Source organism: Pelodiscus sinensis, chromosome 17 (assembly GCF_052426305.1).
Source record: "Pelodiscus sinensis isolate ZL-2025 chromosome 17, ASM5242630v1, whole genome shotgun sequence".
Taxonomy (NCBI): Eukaryota; Metazoa; Chordata; order Testudines; family Trionychidae; genus Pelodiscus; species Pelodiscus sinensis.
Genome location: NC_143068.1, coordinates 26,241,168 through 26,258,723, shown reverse-complemented (window position 1 = coordinate 26,258,723; position 17,556 = coordinate 26,241,168). Strand labels below are relative to the sequence as shown.

At 49.9% G+C, this 17,556-nt stretch overlaps 1 protein-coding gene across 1 annotated transcript; it reads left to right on the top strand.

Moving 5' to 3' along the window:
• The first annotated feature begins 4,329 nt into the window (after positions 1–4,329).
• LOC149523472 (uncharacterized) lies at positions 4,330–14,942 on the top strand. The gene is made up of 5 exons (XM_089769709.1): positions 4,330–4,480; positions 5,868–6,008; positions 8,664–8,804; positions 11,027–11,167; positions 14,789–14,942. The coding sequence occupies exons 1-5, from the start codon at positions 4,399–4,401 to the stop codon at positions 14,791–14,793; spliced, it is 510 nt and encodes a 169-aa protein (XP_089625835.1). The 5' UTR covers positions 4,330–4,398; the 3' UTR covers positions 14,794–14,942.
• The last annotated feature ends 2,614 nt before the right edge of the window (positions 14,943–17,556 follow it).

The following is a 17,556-nucleotide window of genomic DNA, read 5'->3' as shown; positions in this document are numbered from 1 at the left end:
AGGGGCGCCATGGTCCAACCAGCTCTGAGGGCTGGGGGAGGGGCGCCATGGTCCAACCAGCTCTGAGGGCTGGGGGAGGGGCGCCATGGTCCAACCAGTTCTGAGGGCTGGGGGAAGGGCGCCATGGTCCAACCAGCTCTGAGGGCTGGGGGAGGGGCGCCATGGTCCAAGTAGCTCTGAGGGCTGGGGGAGGGGCGCCATGGTCCAAGTAGCTCTGAGGGCTGGGGGAGGGGCGCCATGGTCCAAGTAGCTCTGAGGGCTGGGGGAGGGGCACCATGGTCCAAGTAGCTCTGAGGGCTGGGGGAGGGGCGCCATGGTCCAAGTAGCTCTGAGGGCTGGCTTCCCCCAGTCTCCCCTTCAGCCTGAGGCCCTGCCCCTTCTGGGGCTCAAGGATGTGCTTAGCTCCCCTGAGGGGCAGGGCTGGGGGTTGAGCTCTGAGTACCCCCCTGCAAACTGGAAAGCTGGTGCCCATAGCGTCAGCCCCAGAGTCAGCGCCTGTGCAAGGAGCCTCATAGTAACTTTGGAAGAGCCACACGCAGCTCTGGAGCCACAAGTTGGCCACCCCCGAGTCAGACGCTCATCTAGATCAGAGAAATGATCCCAGCCCTGGACACAAATCTCTGATGCCCCCACCCAAATCTGCTCTCCCCCACTGTGAGAGGTGCACACTAGGGAAAATAGCCCAGATAATTTCACCTGCATCAAACATCACCAGATCCGGTAGGTCACAAACTCCTATGTCACTGGCTAGATGCTGCAGAGTGAACAAAACATGATGAAAGGGAGGGAGGCCACCTCTCCACCAAATCAGCCTGGCTCAGCAATCCCCATGTCGCCCTGTCCTCCTCGCTCCCAGCCAGACTTCTCCAACTTTGTGATCCAGGACTTTCCTAGAATCCACAGGCTGGCAGTCCTAGCAGTGCAGCGCACTTCTTTCTTTTCCCTCAGCGGGGTAAGGCACATGCACTGTCAGTTCCAAACCTGCACATGCTAAGCACCCTACATTCTGTGGTGTCTCTACTCTACACATTCCAGCCTGGCTTCACAGGGCTCTAATGGGCCATTCCCAATGGCCAGAGGTACGTCTGTTTCACAGAGGATTGTGATAGTTCAGAATTTGGCTTCATTCTGATTTGGGTTGAAAAATCAAAAATTGCCAAGTTCTCTGGCGTGGAGCCTGGTGCCGGGGCAAGCGGCCTGGTGAGCCTCAGAGCCACACTCCTTGGATGCTCATCTTTTGAAACCTGTTTCTGTTCTGTGGCAACTGCATTGAAATCAAACTGTGACCCCAAAGCGTTTTAAGTTCAATGAACTGGCACATTCCCACAACAAATGTTTTGCTGGAATATTTCTGACCCGCTCCACAGTATAGGCTTAGAACATTAACACCTTCCGCTGGACTCTGTGGTTAGTGGGGAGAACATGTAGCAAGCCAAGCATTCAAATTCCTGTACACACATTAGCTAATAATTGAGTCTCACTAGATGGCACCAGGTACCAGCATGTGAAATCCTAGCTTGTAATTACATCCTGTGGCACTTAGAGGCTAACAACTATATATATATATATATCTATCTTTCCTGGGCAGATTAGCTTGCAATTAGGTTGGAAGGATTTGATTTGTGTTGGTAAATGTTGGCAAATGTCAATTTCACTGCACACACACAAACCAAGAGGAAAAATTCATCTATAATAATCAAAATTTACAAATGGGCAAAGTCAGAGAAATAGTACTTGAAACCTAAATTAGAGTTTGTTTTAAGGCTATTTACTTGGTATATTTTGACTTCTCGTGTAAACAATTTGAGTTTTAAGAGTTGTAAATGATTTAATTTTGGAAGCTCGTCTACTATCATTAAATAATTATGTCATGACCCCCTCTCTTTGTCTCAACTCCCTCATCATTTCCCAAAGAAGAAAAAAATAGCAAAAATGCTTAAAAATATACATGGATACTATCAGTCTAAACATAACAAATATCAGTCAAATTCTACCAACTCTACTTTTAGCTGCCGAGGCATGGTACAGCTGTGGGCTGCAGGCAGACAGCATTGCATTGACCAGAGCTGAGGCAAGGGGATCTAAGCATGGCTCTAGCCTGGCATATTCCTTTCTCTGTCCTCCCAGCCATTGTTACACTGGAATACCAGGGACAGGCTGGGGCTGAACCTGAGGCAGTGACATGGGCTGAAAACAGTGGGATCTGCTCCGAGAGTCTCAGAGTGAGAAATTCATCAATCTAAGGAAATTGCATTGTGCCACCCAAGACTTTCACAGCACCTGGATCCGACTGCGTGGGAAGCTGTCTATGGCAGGAAGCTTGTTCAGTAGCAGCAGCAGCAGGTCCAGCATTGGTTCCACTTTATAACTGACTCTGATGCTGGAAGAACTGGGGTTTGAGAACTCTGCGCCAATAAACCGCTCCTGGGTACCTCATAGCTGGTGCTAAAGGTGCCCAGAGATCTCAGCTCAGTGCTGCCTTAGTTCGTTTCTCCCCTTATTGCTCTCCAGCCACCGGATCACTTGTGGATTCAGAGCCCGTGCCTGCATGTAACCTATCGTGTGCACTAGGTGGCACTAAATGCTGGAATTTCGTGCGTCCTCACGGCACAGCGTTTGAACAGTGAGTGCCAATGAAAGCCAGGACATACCCAGCCATCAGCATAGACGGCCTCGGTACAGCAAAAAGTCCTTTACTGGTTGAAACCCTGGGAAGGGCGAGGCAGCTCTGGGCCAGCATTCACCCTCATCCTTAGTCCTCTATCTCCTCTGGCCTTCTGGCCTCCTTCCTGCCCCTGAGAGTTCCCGCCCCACATCACACATCCCGCCGGAGGCTCTGGGGATGGCTGGGTGCTTTGGAACTGCCTGTTCTGTGCCTGGTACCCCGCGTCAGCAGCCAGCGCTGTGCTCTGCCCTGCCCATGGCAAAGGCGGTGCCTGTCTTGCACTGCTTGCAGTCGAAAGCCCCTGTAACTCAGGCCAGTCCGAGGCTGTCGTGGCAACAGCAGCTGGACAGGGCCTGTTCCAGCAGCCAGGATCAACATTTCCTCTGTGGCTCTGACCATTTTTCCTTTTCCCAGGCTAAGTTCCTGCTTCAGTGTCAAGCCGAGGGGGTCCCCGGGAGCAGCACTGACACCGCCAGCGCAGGAAATCATTTCCCACAACTACGGCTGGTGAATGACAGGACGACCTGGGATCTGGTTCTTTCTGCTCTGGGTCTGGGGGAGGGGCAGCTTGTGGGTGACTGGGGAAGATGCCCAGGCCGTGGGGAGGGGGTATTAGGTACATAGAGACTCACACACAGCGAAGGCACGGCAAAGCCTTGCATTCTCATTCCTCAGAGCAACATGTCCCAAAGCCCACCGGGATGTAGAAATGGGGCTTTCTCCCCAGCTTTCACTGCCTGGGAAGGTGTGGATGGGGCAAGCACTATCTTGCGGGGGCTGGGTGTTTTCTCCTCATTCTGTCCCTGATGCTGTACAATAAGCTTTAACTAGACTGTCCTGCTCTGTTAAAAATAGACTTGTTCCTGCAGCCGTTATGGTTTTCCCTCACTACTTGGCCAACCTTGTGGTTTCCTCCGTTGCTCCACTAACAACGTATGGCTCTGGGCTCAGCAGGTGTTCTCTTGGTTTGAATGTTTGCGCAATTGCCGGCATTTGTCTGGTGCAGAGGCTCTGGCTGGGGTTCCTAGACAGTAAAATGCATAAGGTAGCCTGTTTCTTCCTGCCTAAACATTAACAGCATGTAGGGCTTGGAGGGTTGTGGGGCCAGGGCTTGGACTGTGCTTGTCACAAAACTTGTGTTGCTCAAGAGATTTGCATAGTCTGTTTAAGGAGCAATCAATCTTTGCAAGAAAGTCTTCAAAAGGGCACCAGATGCCCTCGTTGGGAAAGAAGGAAGGTGATTACCAAAGGGGCTCCCAGCTTTCAAATGCTGTTCTGCTCTTTCCTCTTAAGACAAGAGCTCACAAAGGAGCCAAGAGCCAGGCAAAGCAAAGGAGAGGAACATGTAGTGATGACTCTGGTACCTGTGGCTTTGTGTGAGTCCAATTAAACCAGGTGACTCAGCCCAACTCTTACTAGACAGAGGCTGAAAGACAGAAGAGACTCTGGAATGGGGTAGAAACTGCCCCAGAGGGACTGTCTGGACAAGAGCATGTTTCAGACTGCTGTTGAGTAATGTCAGAGCTCATTGCAGCATGGCAGGGTTGTTATTTTTTTCTTGACCAACAATGATGTGGACAGACTGGTGACCCCGATTGTGAAACGGACAAGGGAAGGGCCAAATGTTAGCTGGTCCCCAAGCACCTCCACCTCCCGCCCACTCCACCCATGGGAGTGTTTAAATCCCAGTGGGCTCAGCTCAGGGCATTCAGACTCAGCTCTACAGAACCACCATGAAGTCCCTGAATGTCCTTCTCTTTGTTGGGCTCCTCCTATGCTGGACAGAACTGTCGGCTGCGTCTGGGAAGAGGCGAGGTTAGTACAGAACAGTTCTACCCCGGGGCAGGAGGCAGTAGGCTCTGATCTTATTGGAGGGCCGAGAGCAGGGGCTTAACAGGGTTCTAGAATTCAATGTTTCCAGGAGCTGACCCGTGTCTGCCTGGACTCATTTCTCACCAGGTTTCGGTTTTTGGGTGAAGAAGGGGAGAAATTATTTTCTTTACATAAGAAGTTCTCCCAGATAGCGTCCTTATCTAACAAAACTAAGGTACCATGCTGAGAGACACTATGTAAAAACCTAATATAGATATGTACCGTGACAGTCATGCTCACCATTGTTTCTGAGCAGGTAATCAACAGGCTTGGCAGAATTCAATTTCTATTTTTGTATAATTTTGATCGACAACACTATTTATTTTAAGTATTCTTTTCAATTTTTACCTATTTACATTTTCACAGAAAATTACCTGGCAAGTAACCAATAATTATTTAGTGACAGTAGACACTGACACATATTAGGTAACATTACACAACGAATGCAAGACAAATTGTCAATTGCACATTTCAGAATAGAGAAAGAAAATGCAGTATCCTTAAATCAAGAGCTAAGCACCCTCCAGCTCTCTTTTATCTTACCTTGTCCATCAGTAAATTGGGATTATTCTTGACGAAAATATTTCAGTTGGTTTGAGTGCACAGTGAAATCAACATCAACACACATTTACTGATAAAATACAAATCCTCCAAGCCTGGTAATAAATACACATAAACACAAACTCTCTACATCCAGACCGAGATCCTAGAATTTGGGTATCTTTTGGGTTTCAATGGGAAACCCCATGTCAAACAAGTAAGTCCTGGATTTCATCCAGAGGCCACAGGGATTGTTGCTGTGCATCAGCTTTTTTGGGAAGGGGTTCTACTGCCATGAGTTACCCACTGAAAATTCTCTCTCCCACTGTTATCAGTCTCAGCTTTATTGATTAATTGAAGGATTAATTGAAGTTTACACATGAACATTTGGTGATGGAAGGAGAGAGAGAGTGAGCCTAGTCCACGGAGAGCCTTGTAGATTAAGACCAGGACCTCAGAGTAGGGTTGGTGCCTAGTGGATAGTTAATGCAGTCAACTTTAGCTGTAGAGTGAGGAGCACTTATATTCCTTTCTCATTTCTGCTCTATCACAAAGAATGTGGCTCACAGCACCACTGCCTGTTGAAGATTGGAAGCAGCATTATCCAGAGTTTGGTGGTGTCGCGCTGTGTCCTGACATGTAGCTGTTGTATGAGTGTTGAATTCTGACCCTCATGAGGCAGTGAATGGCATTGCCTCTAGCCTGCCGGGTGACATGCCGTGTGGATTTTAATCAACAATCCCCGCAGCCAAGACCCAGTTGCTCATACGATGGCTTTTTTCTGTTACAGTGAAGCCTGGGATCTGCCCACCAGATTACGTAAGATGCGTTCGGGCAGAACCTAATGAGTGCGGCATGGACTATCACTGCAGAGAAAGACAAAAGTGCTGCTATTCCCGTTGTGCCAGGCGGTGCATAAACCCAATACAAGGTAGGAGACACAGATCATGAAAACACTCATACAGCAGGAATCTCTCCCTGGTCCTGATGAACCAGGGGTTGTCTGCGGGATTTAGAGGCATCTTGGGCTGCCACCTTTGTGGAGTTAAACGGAGAGAAAAATGCCTGGGGAGCTCAGAGTAGGAATTCCATCAGGTGACAGCTGGTCACCCCATCCAGAGGCCCTGATGAGAGCCAAACACCGAGTAAGAGGGGTTCACTGTGTTGGGCACTTTATGACCAGGAATTGGAAACTGCTGGCTGCATCTGGAAAGAAACCAGGTTAGTACAGAGAGCGGCTGCCTCCCATCCTACCCTGGGGCAGAGGGCAGCAGGCCCTGATCCCACTGCAGGGCAGCAGCAGCGGACAATGTCGTATTTGGTATTTTGCAGGGCAACACTGTTTTATTTGCAGCCCTTGTGCCCAAAGGAGTGGGGCCAGATTTGAACCCTTTGATGGCTAGGCCCAACATTCTGGGTTCTCAGCTGCTTTTTAGATCAAAGAAAGGAGCAGCCCCATTTGTCTTTGCTGTGAGCCTTGAGCCTGCTCGGTCCACAGGGACAAACAGGAAAATAGCCTGTTCTGTGGCATTTAGTCAAAAGTGATTGTGAAATGGACAAGGGAAGGGCCAAATGTTAGCTGGTCCCCAAGCACCTCCACCTCCCGCCCACTCCACCTATGGGAGTGTTTAAATCCCAGTGGGCTCAGCTCAGGGCATTCAGACTCAGCTCTACAGAACCACCAGGAAGTCCCTGAATGTCCTTCTCTTTGTGGGGTCCTCCTATGCTGGACAGAACTGTCGGCTGCGTCTGGGAAGAGGCGAGGTTAGTACAGAACAGTTCTACCCTGGGGCAGGAGGCAGTAGGCTCTGATCTTATTGGAGGGCCGAGAGCAGGGGCTTAACAGGGTTCTAGAATTCAATGTTTCCAGGAGCTGACCCGTGTCTGCCTGGACTCATTTCTCACCAGGTTTCGGTTTTTGGGTGAAGAAAGGGAGAAATTATTTTCTTTACATAAGGGCTACGTCTACACTGGCCCCTTTTCCGGAAGGGGCATGTAAATTTCAGCAGTCGTCGTAGGGAAATCCGCGGGGGATTTAAATATCCCCCGCGGCATTTAAATAAAAATGTCCGCCGCTTTTTTCCGGCTTTTAAAAAAGCCGGAAAAGAGCGTCTAGACTGGCCCCGATCCTCCGGAAAAAGTGCCCTTTTCCGGAGGCTCTTATTCTTACTTTGAAGTAAGAATAAGACCCTCCGGAAAAGGGCACTTTTTCCGGAGGATCGGGGCCAGTCTAGACGCTCTTTTCCGGCTTTTTTAAAAGCCGGAAAAAAGCGGCGGACATTTTTATTTAAATGCCGCGGGGGATATTTAAATCCCCCGCGGATTTCCCTACGACGACTGCTGAAATTTACATGCCCCTTCCGGAAAAGGGGCCAGTGTAGACGTAGCCAAGAAGTTCTCCCAGATAGCGTCCTTATCTAACAAAACTAAGGTACCATGCTGAGAGACACTATGTAAAAACCTAATATAGATATGTACCGTGACAGTCATGCTCACCATTGTTTCTGAGCAGGTAATCAACAGGCTTGGCAGAATTCAATTTCTATTTTTGTATAATTTTGATCGACAACACTATTTATTTTAAGTATTCTTTTCAATTTTTACCTATTTACATTTTCACAGAAAATTACCTGGCAAGTAACCAATAATTATTTAGTGATAGTAGACACTGACACACATTAGGTAACATTATACAACGAATGCAAGACAAATTGTCAATTGCACATTTCAGAATGGAGAAAGAAAATGCAGTATCCTTAAATCAAGAGCTAAGCACCCTCCAGCTCTCTTTTATCTTACCTTGTCCATCAGTAAATTGGGATTATTCTTGACGAAAATATTTCAGTTGGTTTGAGTGCACAGTGAAATCAACATCAACACACATTTACTGATAAAATACAAATCCTCCAAGCCTGGTAATAAATACACATATGCCCAAACTCTCTACATCCAGACCGAGATCCTAGAATTTGGGTATCTTTTGGGTTTCAATGGGAAACCCCATGTCAAACAAGTAAGTCCTGGATTTCATCCAGAGGCCACAGGGATTGTTGCTGTGCATCAGCTTTTTTGGGAAGGGGTTCTACTGCCATGAGTTACCCACTGAAAATTCTCTCTCCCACTGTTATCAGTCTCAGCTTTATTGATTAATTGAAGGATTAATTGAAGTTTACACATGAACATTTGGTGATGGAAGGAGAGAGAGAGTGAGCCTAGTCCACGGAGAGCCTTGTAGATTAAGACCAGGACCTCAGAGTAGGGTTGGTGCCTAGTGGATAGTTAATGCAGTCAACTTTAGCTGTAGAGTGAGGAGCACTTATATTCCTTTCTCATTTCTGCTCCATCACAAAGAATGTGGCTCACAGCACCACTGCCTGTTGAAGATTGGAAGCAGCATTATCCAGAGTTTGGTGGTGTCGCGCTGTGTCCTGACATGTAGCTGTTGTATGAGTGTTGAATTCTGACCCTCATGAGGCAGTGAATGGCATTGCCTCTAGCCTGCCGGGTGACATGCCGTGTGGATTTTAATCAACAATCCCCGCAGCCAAGACCCAGTTGCTCATACGATGGCTTTTTTCTGTTACAGTGAAGCCTGGGATCTGCCCGCCAGATTACGTAAGATGCGTTCGGGCAGAACCTAATGAGTGCGGCATGGACTATCACTGCAGAGAAAGACAAAAGTGCTGCTATTCCCGTTGTGCCAGGCGGTGCGTAAACCCAATACAAGGTAGGAGACACAGATCATGAAAACACTCATACAGCAGGAATCTCTCCCTGGTCCTGATGAACCGGGGGTTGTCTGCGGGATTTAGAGGCATCTTGGGCTGCCACCTTTGTGGAGTTAAACGGAGAGAAAAATGCCTGGGGAGCTCAGAGTAGGAATTCCACCAGGTGACAGCTGGTCACCCCATCCAGAGGCCCTGGTGAGAGCCAAACACCGAGTAAGAGGGGTTCACTGTGTTGGGCACTTTATGACCAGGAATTGGAAACTGCTGGCTGCATCTGGAAAGAAACCAGGTTAGTACAGAGAGCGGCTGCCTCCCATCCTACCCTGGGGCAGAGGGCAGCAGGCCCTGATCCCACTGCAGGGCAGAGAGCAAGGGCTCAGCAGGGGTCCCTGCACTGTGTGACCCCCGCAGGGCAGCAGCAGCGGACAATGTCCTATTTGGTATTTTGCAGGGCAACACTGTTTTATTTGCAGCCTTTGTGCCCAAAGGAGTGTGGCCAGATTTTAACCCTTTGATGGCTGGGCCCAACATTCTGGGTTCTCAGCTGCTTTTTAGATCAAAGAAAGGAGCAGCCCCATTTGTCTTTGCTGTGAGCCTTGAGCCTGCTCGGTCCACAGGGACAAACAGGAAAACGGCCTGTTCTGTGGCATTTAGTCAAAAGCGATAGTGGTGGTGGATGGTGTCTTACTCGCTCCCCTGAGTAGCAAGAGGTCAGAATTCAATGTGTACATGGCCTGACCCATCCATGCCTGGGCTCATTTCTTCCTCAAATTTGGATTTCTGTTGGCTTGTGTGAGCACAGTAAAATCGATGTTTCCTGAAATTGACCAATATAATATTAATCCTCCAGCCCTGCCAATAAACACATAGGAATGCAAACAGAAGTTCTACATACACACTAAAATGCTAGGGTCTGGGGTGAGAGGTTACCTTTTGTTTTTCAATGGGATCAGGAAGCCACACGTCAAATAAATTAGTCCTGGGTTTTGTGATGAGACCGCAGGGCTTGTGGCTGTGCTTTAGCTCTGCTGCTTGCAGCTGGCTACTGAACAGTGTCTTATTCTGATTAGTCCCATCTTTAGTGCTGAAAATCATCCCTGATGATTGATAGCAGCTTGTGTGTTAACGTTTGGTCATGGAGGAGAAGACGATAACAGAGAGCCCAGTCCATGCAGAACTTTGAACACCAAGGCCAGGTCCTCGGAGTAGGTCTTGGAGGAGGAGATGGTAGAATCATAGAATACTAGGACTGGAAGGGACCTCGAGAGTTCATCGAGTCCAGTCCCCATACTGTCTAGACTATCCCTGATAGACATTTATCTAACCTACTCTTAAATATCTCCCGAGATGGGAAACTCCACAACCTCCCTGGGCAATTTATTCCACTGTTTGACTACCCTGACAGTTAGGAACTTTTCCTAATGTCCAACCTAAACCTCCTTTGCTGCAGTTTAAGCCCATTGCTTCTTGTTGTATTCTGGGGGCCAAGATGAACAAGTTTTCTCCCTGCTCCTTATGACACCCTTTTGGATACCTGAAAACAGCTATCATGTCCCCCTCCAATATTCTCTTTTCTAAACTAAACAAACCCAGTTCTTTCAGCCTTCCTTCATAGGTCATGTTCTCTAGACCTTTAATAATTCCTGTTGCCCTTCTCTGGACCCTCTCCAATTTCTCCAAATCCTTCTTGAAATGCGGTGCCCAGAACGGGACACAATACTCCAACTGAGGCCTAACTAGCGCAGAGTAGAGTGGAAGAATGACTTCTCGTGTCTTGCTCACACCACAGCTGTTAATGCATCCCAGAATCACGTTAGCTTTTTTTGCAACAGCATCACACTGCTGATTCATATTCAGCTTGTGATCCACTATTACCCCTAGATCCCTTTCTGCCGTACTCCTTCCTAGACAGTCGCTTCCCATTCTGTATGTGTGAATAGTAGAAGGAGCGCTCAGGTTTTAATGCTCATTTCTCATCCATCAGAAAGATTCTGGGTCACAATGGCAGATCACTGTTGCAGACTGGAAGCAGCAGGAAGAGTGCAGCAGCATAGCCCTGTGTGTCAACCAGTTGGTGCCATTCAATTGAAGAATTGTCACCCTCACAGGGCAGAGAGTGACGGGGCCTCTAGGCTGGCGGGTGACACACCGGGTGGAGTTCAACCACTAATCCCCCCACGCTACAGCAAGTTGTTCACACTGTGACATTTCTCTATAACAGTGAAACCTGGGATGTGCCCACCGGATGACACGGTATGCGTTCTACAAGGACAGGATGAGTGTAAGAGGGACTTTGAGTGCAGAGGAGAACAGAAGTGCTGTTATAACGCTTGTGCCATGCGCTGTATAGACGTAGTACCAGGTACGTACCACAGCTAATGCAGCGCATACAATCTCCTGCAGAAGGAAATCTCTCCCCACTGCCAATGAGCCAGGATTGTCTGCAGAATTCAGAGACATCTTAGGCAGAAACCGTTGGGAATTCAGAGGACAGAAAAATGCCTGGGGAGCTGAGAGGAGGAATTCCACCAGGTGACAGCTGGTCCCCCCATCCAGGGACCTTGGTGAGAGTTGGGGTTGGTCCTGCTTTGGGCAGAGGGCTAGGCTTGATGGCCTCCTGGGGTCTCTTCCGGCTTCTATGATTCTATGAGAGCCAGACACTGAGTGAGAAGGGCTGGCTGGGTTGGGCACTATTATGAGCAGGAGTTGGAAGCTCCTTCTGGAGAAGCAGAGAGAGGGTACAGCTGGTCCGACCCAGCTCCTGAGGTGACAGTTGCACTCCAGTAACAGAGACACAGCTGTGTCCTTATGAGGGTGAAAGTTCATGGGTTGCACAGAGTTAAATAACATCCCCAGGTACCTGGGGACTGGGGTTAAATGTGTGTGACAGGGGCTCACTCCAGCCCTGCCTGGACCCGTTTCCCCCATGACCTCATCTCCAGGCAGCAAGTCTCCAGTCACAGGAGAGCTCAGCACTCGGGGTCCTACAGGGCGTGGCTCCCTGTCGACCATGGACAGCTCTATGAGAACAACAAGGGAACATGACGCGACTGAGCCTGTGCAATGCCGAGAAGGGGCCTAGCGCGGAGGGAACATTGCTTGAAATGCTTCAGCAGCATGCGAACGTCAGGCTGGTGCAGAAAGGGCCACAGGATGGAGGCGGCTGTCCCAGGCTGCAGCTCCACAGTGTAAAACTCCCCTTGCAGCATGGCAGGGTTTGGAGGGGGAGAGCAGGAGAACCAAGAACAGTCGGGGCAGACCCGAGAACCTGACTGTGACATGGAGAAGGCCAGGGCAGAACGCTGACAGGCCCCCAAGCACCACCACCTCCCTCCCAGCTCCACCCCTGGGAGTGCTTAAATCCCAGCTAGCTCTGCCTGGGGCAGTGATACCCAACTCTCCAGCAGCACCGTGCAGGTAGTGGGAGTCCTTCTCCATATGGGCTCCTCATGCTTCGGACGGAGCTGCCAGCTGTATCTCAGCAGAAGTGAGATTAGTACAGAGACCGTCTGCCTCCCATCCTACCCTGAGGCAGAGGGCAGCAGGCCCTGATCCCACTGCAGGGCAGAGAGCAGGGGCTCAGCAGGGGTCCCTGCACTGTGTGACCCCTGCAGGGCAGCAGCTAAAGGTGTCCCATTTGGAAACTTCCCTTATTTGCCGCCTTTGTGCCCAAAGGTCAGGTCTGACCTGTGAATCAGGATTTAAGACAGATTTTAACCCTTTGAATGCTGCACCGAATGCTCTGGGTTCACAGTTGGGTTTTAGACCCTGGAAAGAAGCAGCCCCATCCCCATTTGTCTTTGCTGAGACTCCTGAGCCCTGCTCACTCCACAGGGACAGAGAGGAAAACCTCCTGTTCTGTTGCATTTAGTCTAAACTGATGGTGGTGGATGGTGTCTAATGAACTCCCTAGAGCAGCAAGAGGCTGGAATTCAATGTGTCCATGGCCTGACATATCCCTGCCTGGGCTCATTGCTTCCCTAAGTTCGGATTTCCAGTAAGGAAGGGGATTTTTTTTTTTGGTGGTGATAACAGTTTGTGAATTAACATTTGGTCATGGAGGAGGAGACAGTAACTGAGGGTGCCCAGTTCATACAGAGCTTTGAAGATCAAGGCCAGAACCTTGGAGTAGGTCTTGGAGGAGGAGGTGTAGGAGGAGCGCTCAGGTTTTGATGCTCATTTATCGTCCATTGCAAAGGACGGGGGTTACAATGGCCCATCACTGTTGCAGACTGGAAGCACCATAGCCCTGTGTGCCATTCAGTTTGAGAATTCTGACCCTGATAGGGCAGTGAGCGACAGGGCCTCCAGGGTGCCGGGTGACACACCGGGTGGAGTTCAACCACTAATCCCCCCACGCTATGGCAGGTTGTTTACACTGTGACATCTTTCTGTGACAGTGAAACCTGGAAGCTGCCCACCAAATGATGTAATATGCATTCAGTCAGAACCTGATCAGTGTGCTAGGGATTCTGACTGCATAGGAAAACAGAAGTGCTGTTTTTATGCTTGTTCCATGCAATGTAAGGATGCAATAGGAGGTATGTAACACAGGTAGTGCAGCGCACACTGTCTCCTGCAGAAGGACTCTCCCCACTCCTGATGAGCCAGAGGAGACTCATCTTCCCCATGCAGGATTCAGAGCCATCTTGAGCAGGCACCTTTTGGTGAGGTCAGCAGGCAGAAAAATGCCTGGGGAGCTCAGAATGGGAATTCCACCAGGTGACAGCTGGTCACCCCATCCAGAGGCCTTGGTGAGAGCCAGGCACTGAGTGAGAGGGGCTGGCTGGTTTGAGTGGGCAGATGAGCAGCAGTTGGAAGCTCTTCCCGGAGCAAAAGAGGGTACAGCTGGACAGACCCAGTCCCTGAGAATACAGTTTCAACCTCCTAAGGATGCAGCTGTGTCTCTGTCACTCATGGCTGCTGTAGAATTAAATAACTCCCCTAGGTACCTGGAGGCTGAGGTTAAAGGTGTGCGTGGGGGCTCACTCCAGTTATTCCTGGCTTTCTCCACTCCCCTCATCTCCAATTGGCAGGTCTTCAGTCACTGAACTGCTCAGCACTCAGAGGCCCTGTTCTGGGCTTCCAGTGGGTTCAGCATACCCCAGAATGGGATGGGGGAGGTGAGGATGAGGGGAGGGGGTAGTTCTGTGCCATTTTTTGTTCCTCCTGGATTCTACACAGAGGATTGGATCCAGCATGTGCAAGAGAGGCCTATAAGGAGCCGTGTCAGCAGCACAGGGCAGGCAGGAATGGCATTCAATTTGCCTGCCCTGTATCCAGCCATGCCTAGGCCAGCAGCTGCAAAGAAGGCTGCATAAAACCACTCTGGTATTTGGCCCTGTATCAGAGGAGCAATTACCCGCTATGTAGATCACTGGCCGTGTGCACCTGTGCACTCACACACCTGGCACAGACGAGCCGAGAACAAAAACCTGGGTGTTTTACCAGGGACTTGCCAAGTAAGGAGGAGTATTACTGAGCACAGGCCAGTGCTGCCCCAGGGAGGGAATCACAGCTCTGAGCACAGACACAGAGCACTGCATGAGAGAGGGGGCTGGAGGGCCCTGCCAGGGGGGCAACGGGAAACCTCCTTGCCTGTGAATTCTGAGGGAGTGGGATCCTGAGGACGCATGCAGCAGGCTCTGCGTGTGGGCCGGGCTCTTTCTGTAGGAGCTCAGCTCTCCAGTACATACGGAATGAGGCAGAGCTGTCCAGACCGCAGGGGCACAGAGCCCAGGCTGTCCTCAGCCACGTACATTGCACAGGCTGTCAGGATACGGGCAGCTGCTGGATGCACCAAGCATGGGCCAGGCCCTGCACAAGACACAGTCCTATAGTGCTGAGAGCTTAGGAGAGCCTGAGACCCCAGCCAGGCCTGGAGCTGGGCCCTGCTGGCTTGCTGCCAAGCTGGGCCCAGGGCAGCTGAGTTTGTACCGAGCTCAATTTTCTCATGATGTCTCTTATGTTTTCATATTTCCAGTGTAACTCCCTGCTGCATGGACAGGCCAAGGGCACCACGAGACCAGTGCTGACTCTAATACCTGAGTCTTGGGCTATCCAGATCCCTGCAGGCTGTATCCCGAGGTTCCCATCCAGCCTCCCACATGGTTACAAATAAACTCATTTATGCCTCAGTTTATGGCTTTACTTGTGGTTCTCTGTTGAACAATCTACTAATAATGAATGAGGGAAGGGCAAGAGCCAAGGGTTGGGGGCCGGGAGGTACATGAGGAAGTGAACATGGTTGATTATTTCAGCTGTGGAGCCAATTTTTGTAGCAATGAGGCCAAACGTTCTTGTTCCTGCCAAAGAAACATTTTCTGATCGTAACTCAAAGGGCATTTGTTAAGGGGTGTGAGACAGGAGTTTTGTTTGGATCTAAACGGTCCTGATCAAAATATCTTGTAGTACCAGTGATACACAGGGCCCTATCAAAAATCAAGGAGCCACCAAAAACAAAGCCTATTAACTAAGAGCAGTATCATTTGGGATCTATCTCCAGAAATTCACTTAAATTAAGACAGATGTGTACACACACTCTCTCTCTCTCTCTCTCAGCTGGTAGATACAAAGCAGTTCTAGGAGGCATCCGGCCATATCTATCCTTACAGAAGAAGCAGGTTTGCTTCCTGGTGTCCACAGAAAAGTAAAACCACTGAGCTGCTTGCCTGTGCTGTGAAAGGGGAGCGCTTCCCGGGACTTTCCCCACATTTCTGGCACTTTCCGAAGTTCCTGAGGTTAGACACCGAGCTGAGCATAGTCTGCAAAAGTCCAAGTCCTGTTGTGCTCAAGGGCCTCTCACATCTCCATGGAAAGAGCTGCAGAGCTCAGCAAAGCTCAGGGGAGCTGGAGCCCTGCAGAAGCCACAGTCACATATTGGCTTCCCTTCCGATTTCCTGTGTCAGCTGCAGCATCCTTCAACCCTCCCACTGTAAGAAAAGGCTGAAAATCCTCCTGAGATTGACCCCTCAGCCCGTCACAAACACACAGACACATTCACTGCCCTACACCGCAGCCCCTGCTGGGTCCAAGAAAGAACCAAACTCCCCTCCCCACGATTTAATGAAATGTGGGACATGGCCCCAAGGTTCACATGACCCTGAAGTCACACACACACGGTGAGGAGCAGAACCAACTTCTGCTGCCAGCCATTGGAGTTTTTACCCAGGACATCATAGCTGCTCCCCTAAAAGGGCAGGATTGAGGAGGGTAATCTAGAGCATGCTGACTTCGCCCCCGCTGCCTCCTGTCTGTCCATCCCCTCTGTGAGCAAAATAAAAAGTTCCTTATTTAAAAAGAGAAAGAGAGATGGACAGACAGACAGTGCTCATGTTACTCAGGAACAAGAACCCTAGTTAGAAACGCTGCATCTCTGAGCTGCCAGATGAACAGCCTGTCCCACAGAAAGCAGCTTTGAGAGAGGGAGCGGATGGCTTGTTGAGCTCTGTGGGGATTATTCAGAGACGGTGTTAGCCACAAAAGGAACCTGTGGAGAGCGAGAGACCCAATCAGAACTCCTGGGTACTATTTCAGCTCTAGGAAGGTGTGGGGTCTAGTGAGTTACAGCAGGGGCAGATACATCTCATTTCTCTGTAAGAACATCAGAATGGCCATACGAGGCCTATCCCAGTGTCCTATCTTCTCACAGTTGCCAATGCCAGGTGCTTCAGAGGGAATGAACACAACCAGCAATCACTGAGTAATTCATCCCACCACCCCTTCTCAGCTTTTGGCAAAAAGAGGTGAGGCATATGCAGAACATAGTGTCGGATCCCTGCCCACTGTGGCTCATCACCATTGAGGGACCTATTCTCCATGAATTTATCTAGTTCTTTTTTAAACCCTGTTATAGTCTTTGCCTTCACAGCATCCTCTGGCAAAGAGTTCCACAGGTTTCTTTTGTTTGTTTTAAATCTACTGCCTATTATTTTCATTGAGTGACTCCTCATTCTTGTGTTATTTGAAGGAGAAAATAACACTTCCTTATTCAAAATTTCCTTCCCATTTAGGATTTTATAGATCTCTCTCATGAGGTTTCTGTTATGACCAGCCTGCTTAGTATGGCTTGTAGCTTGCTAAACTGGTTGCAGAAGACTGCTGCAAGGTCAGATTTGTCCTAGTGACTCAGTCAGACTTTTATGAGACAGAAGGCAAAAAGGGAGAGACAGAGCAGAATCGGGATGAACATGGTGGAATTACAGATGTCAGGCCAGCAGCAGGGCTGACAACCACTGCAGGCCCAGGCCCAAAGTGTGAGGGGCCCCAGCTCCGCGGCCCTGGAAGGCACATCGCTTCCAGTGGAAGGGGCAGGGCTGAGGGCAGTCAGCCTTCAGCACCACCTGGAGCATGGCGCTGCCTCCCTCCACCGCTGCCACCAGCACTCAAAGCCATGTAGAGTGGCGGAGCATCGCTCCTGGGGCAATTCAAAGGGGCCCAGGTCTCCAGCTGCCAGCGGCTGGGAGCTCCTGGCAATATTGAAATGCCAGGTCTTTGTGCAATTGTTCCTTTTGCCCCCTCCCCGTTTCCCCCGTTGGTGAGCCTGTAGGCCTGGGTAGAAGCAATGGAAGACACCTTAGATTCACAGTTCCAGAGCTGCTCAGGATACAGCCTGGGAAATGGGGAGGCATTGGCCTCTTCTTCCTCAGCTAGTGTGGTGAGGACACTTTTCAGACACAGGAGAGAGAAGGCAGTTCAGACCCTGGGTCTCAGCCTAAGGATGAAATGTTGGATGATGTGCAGAGGTTGATG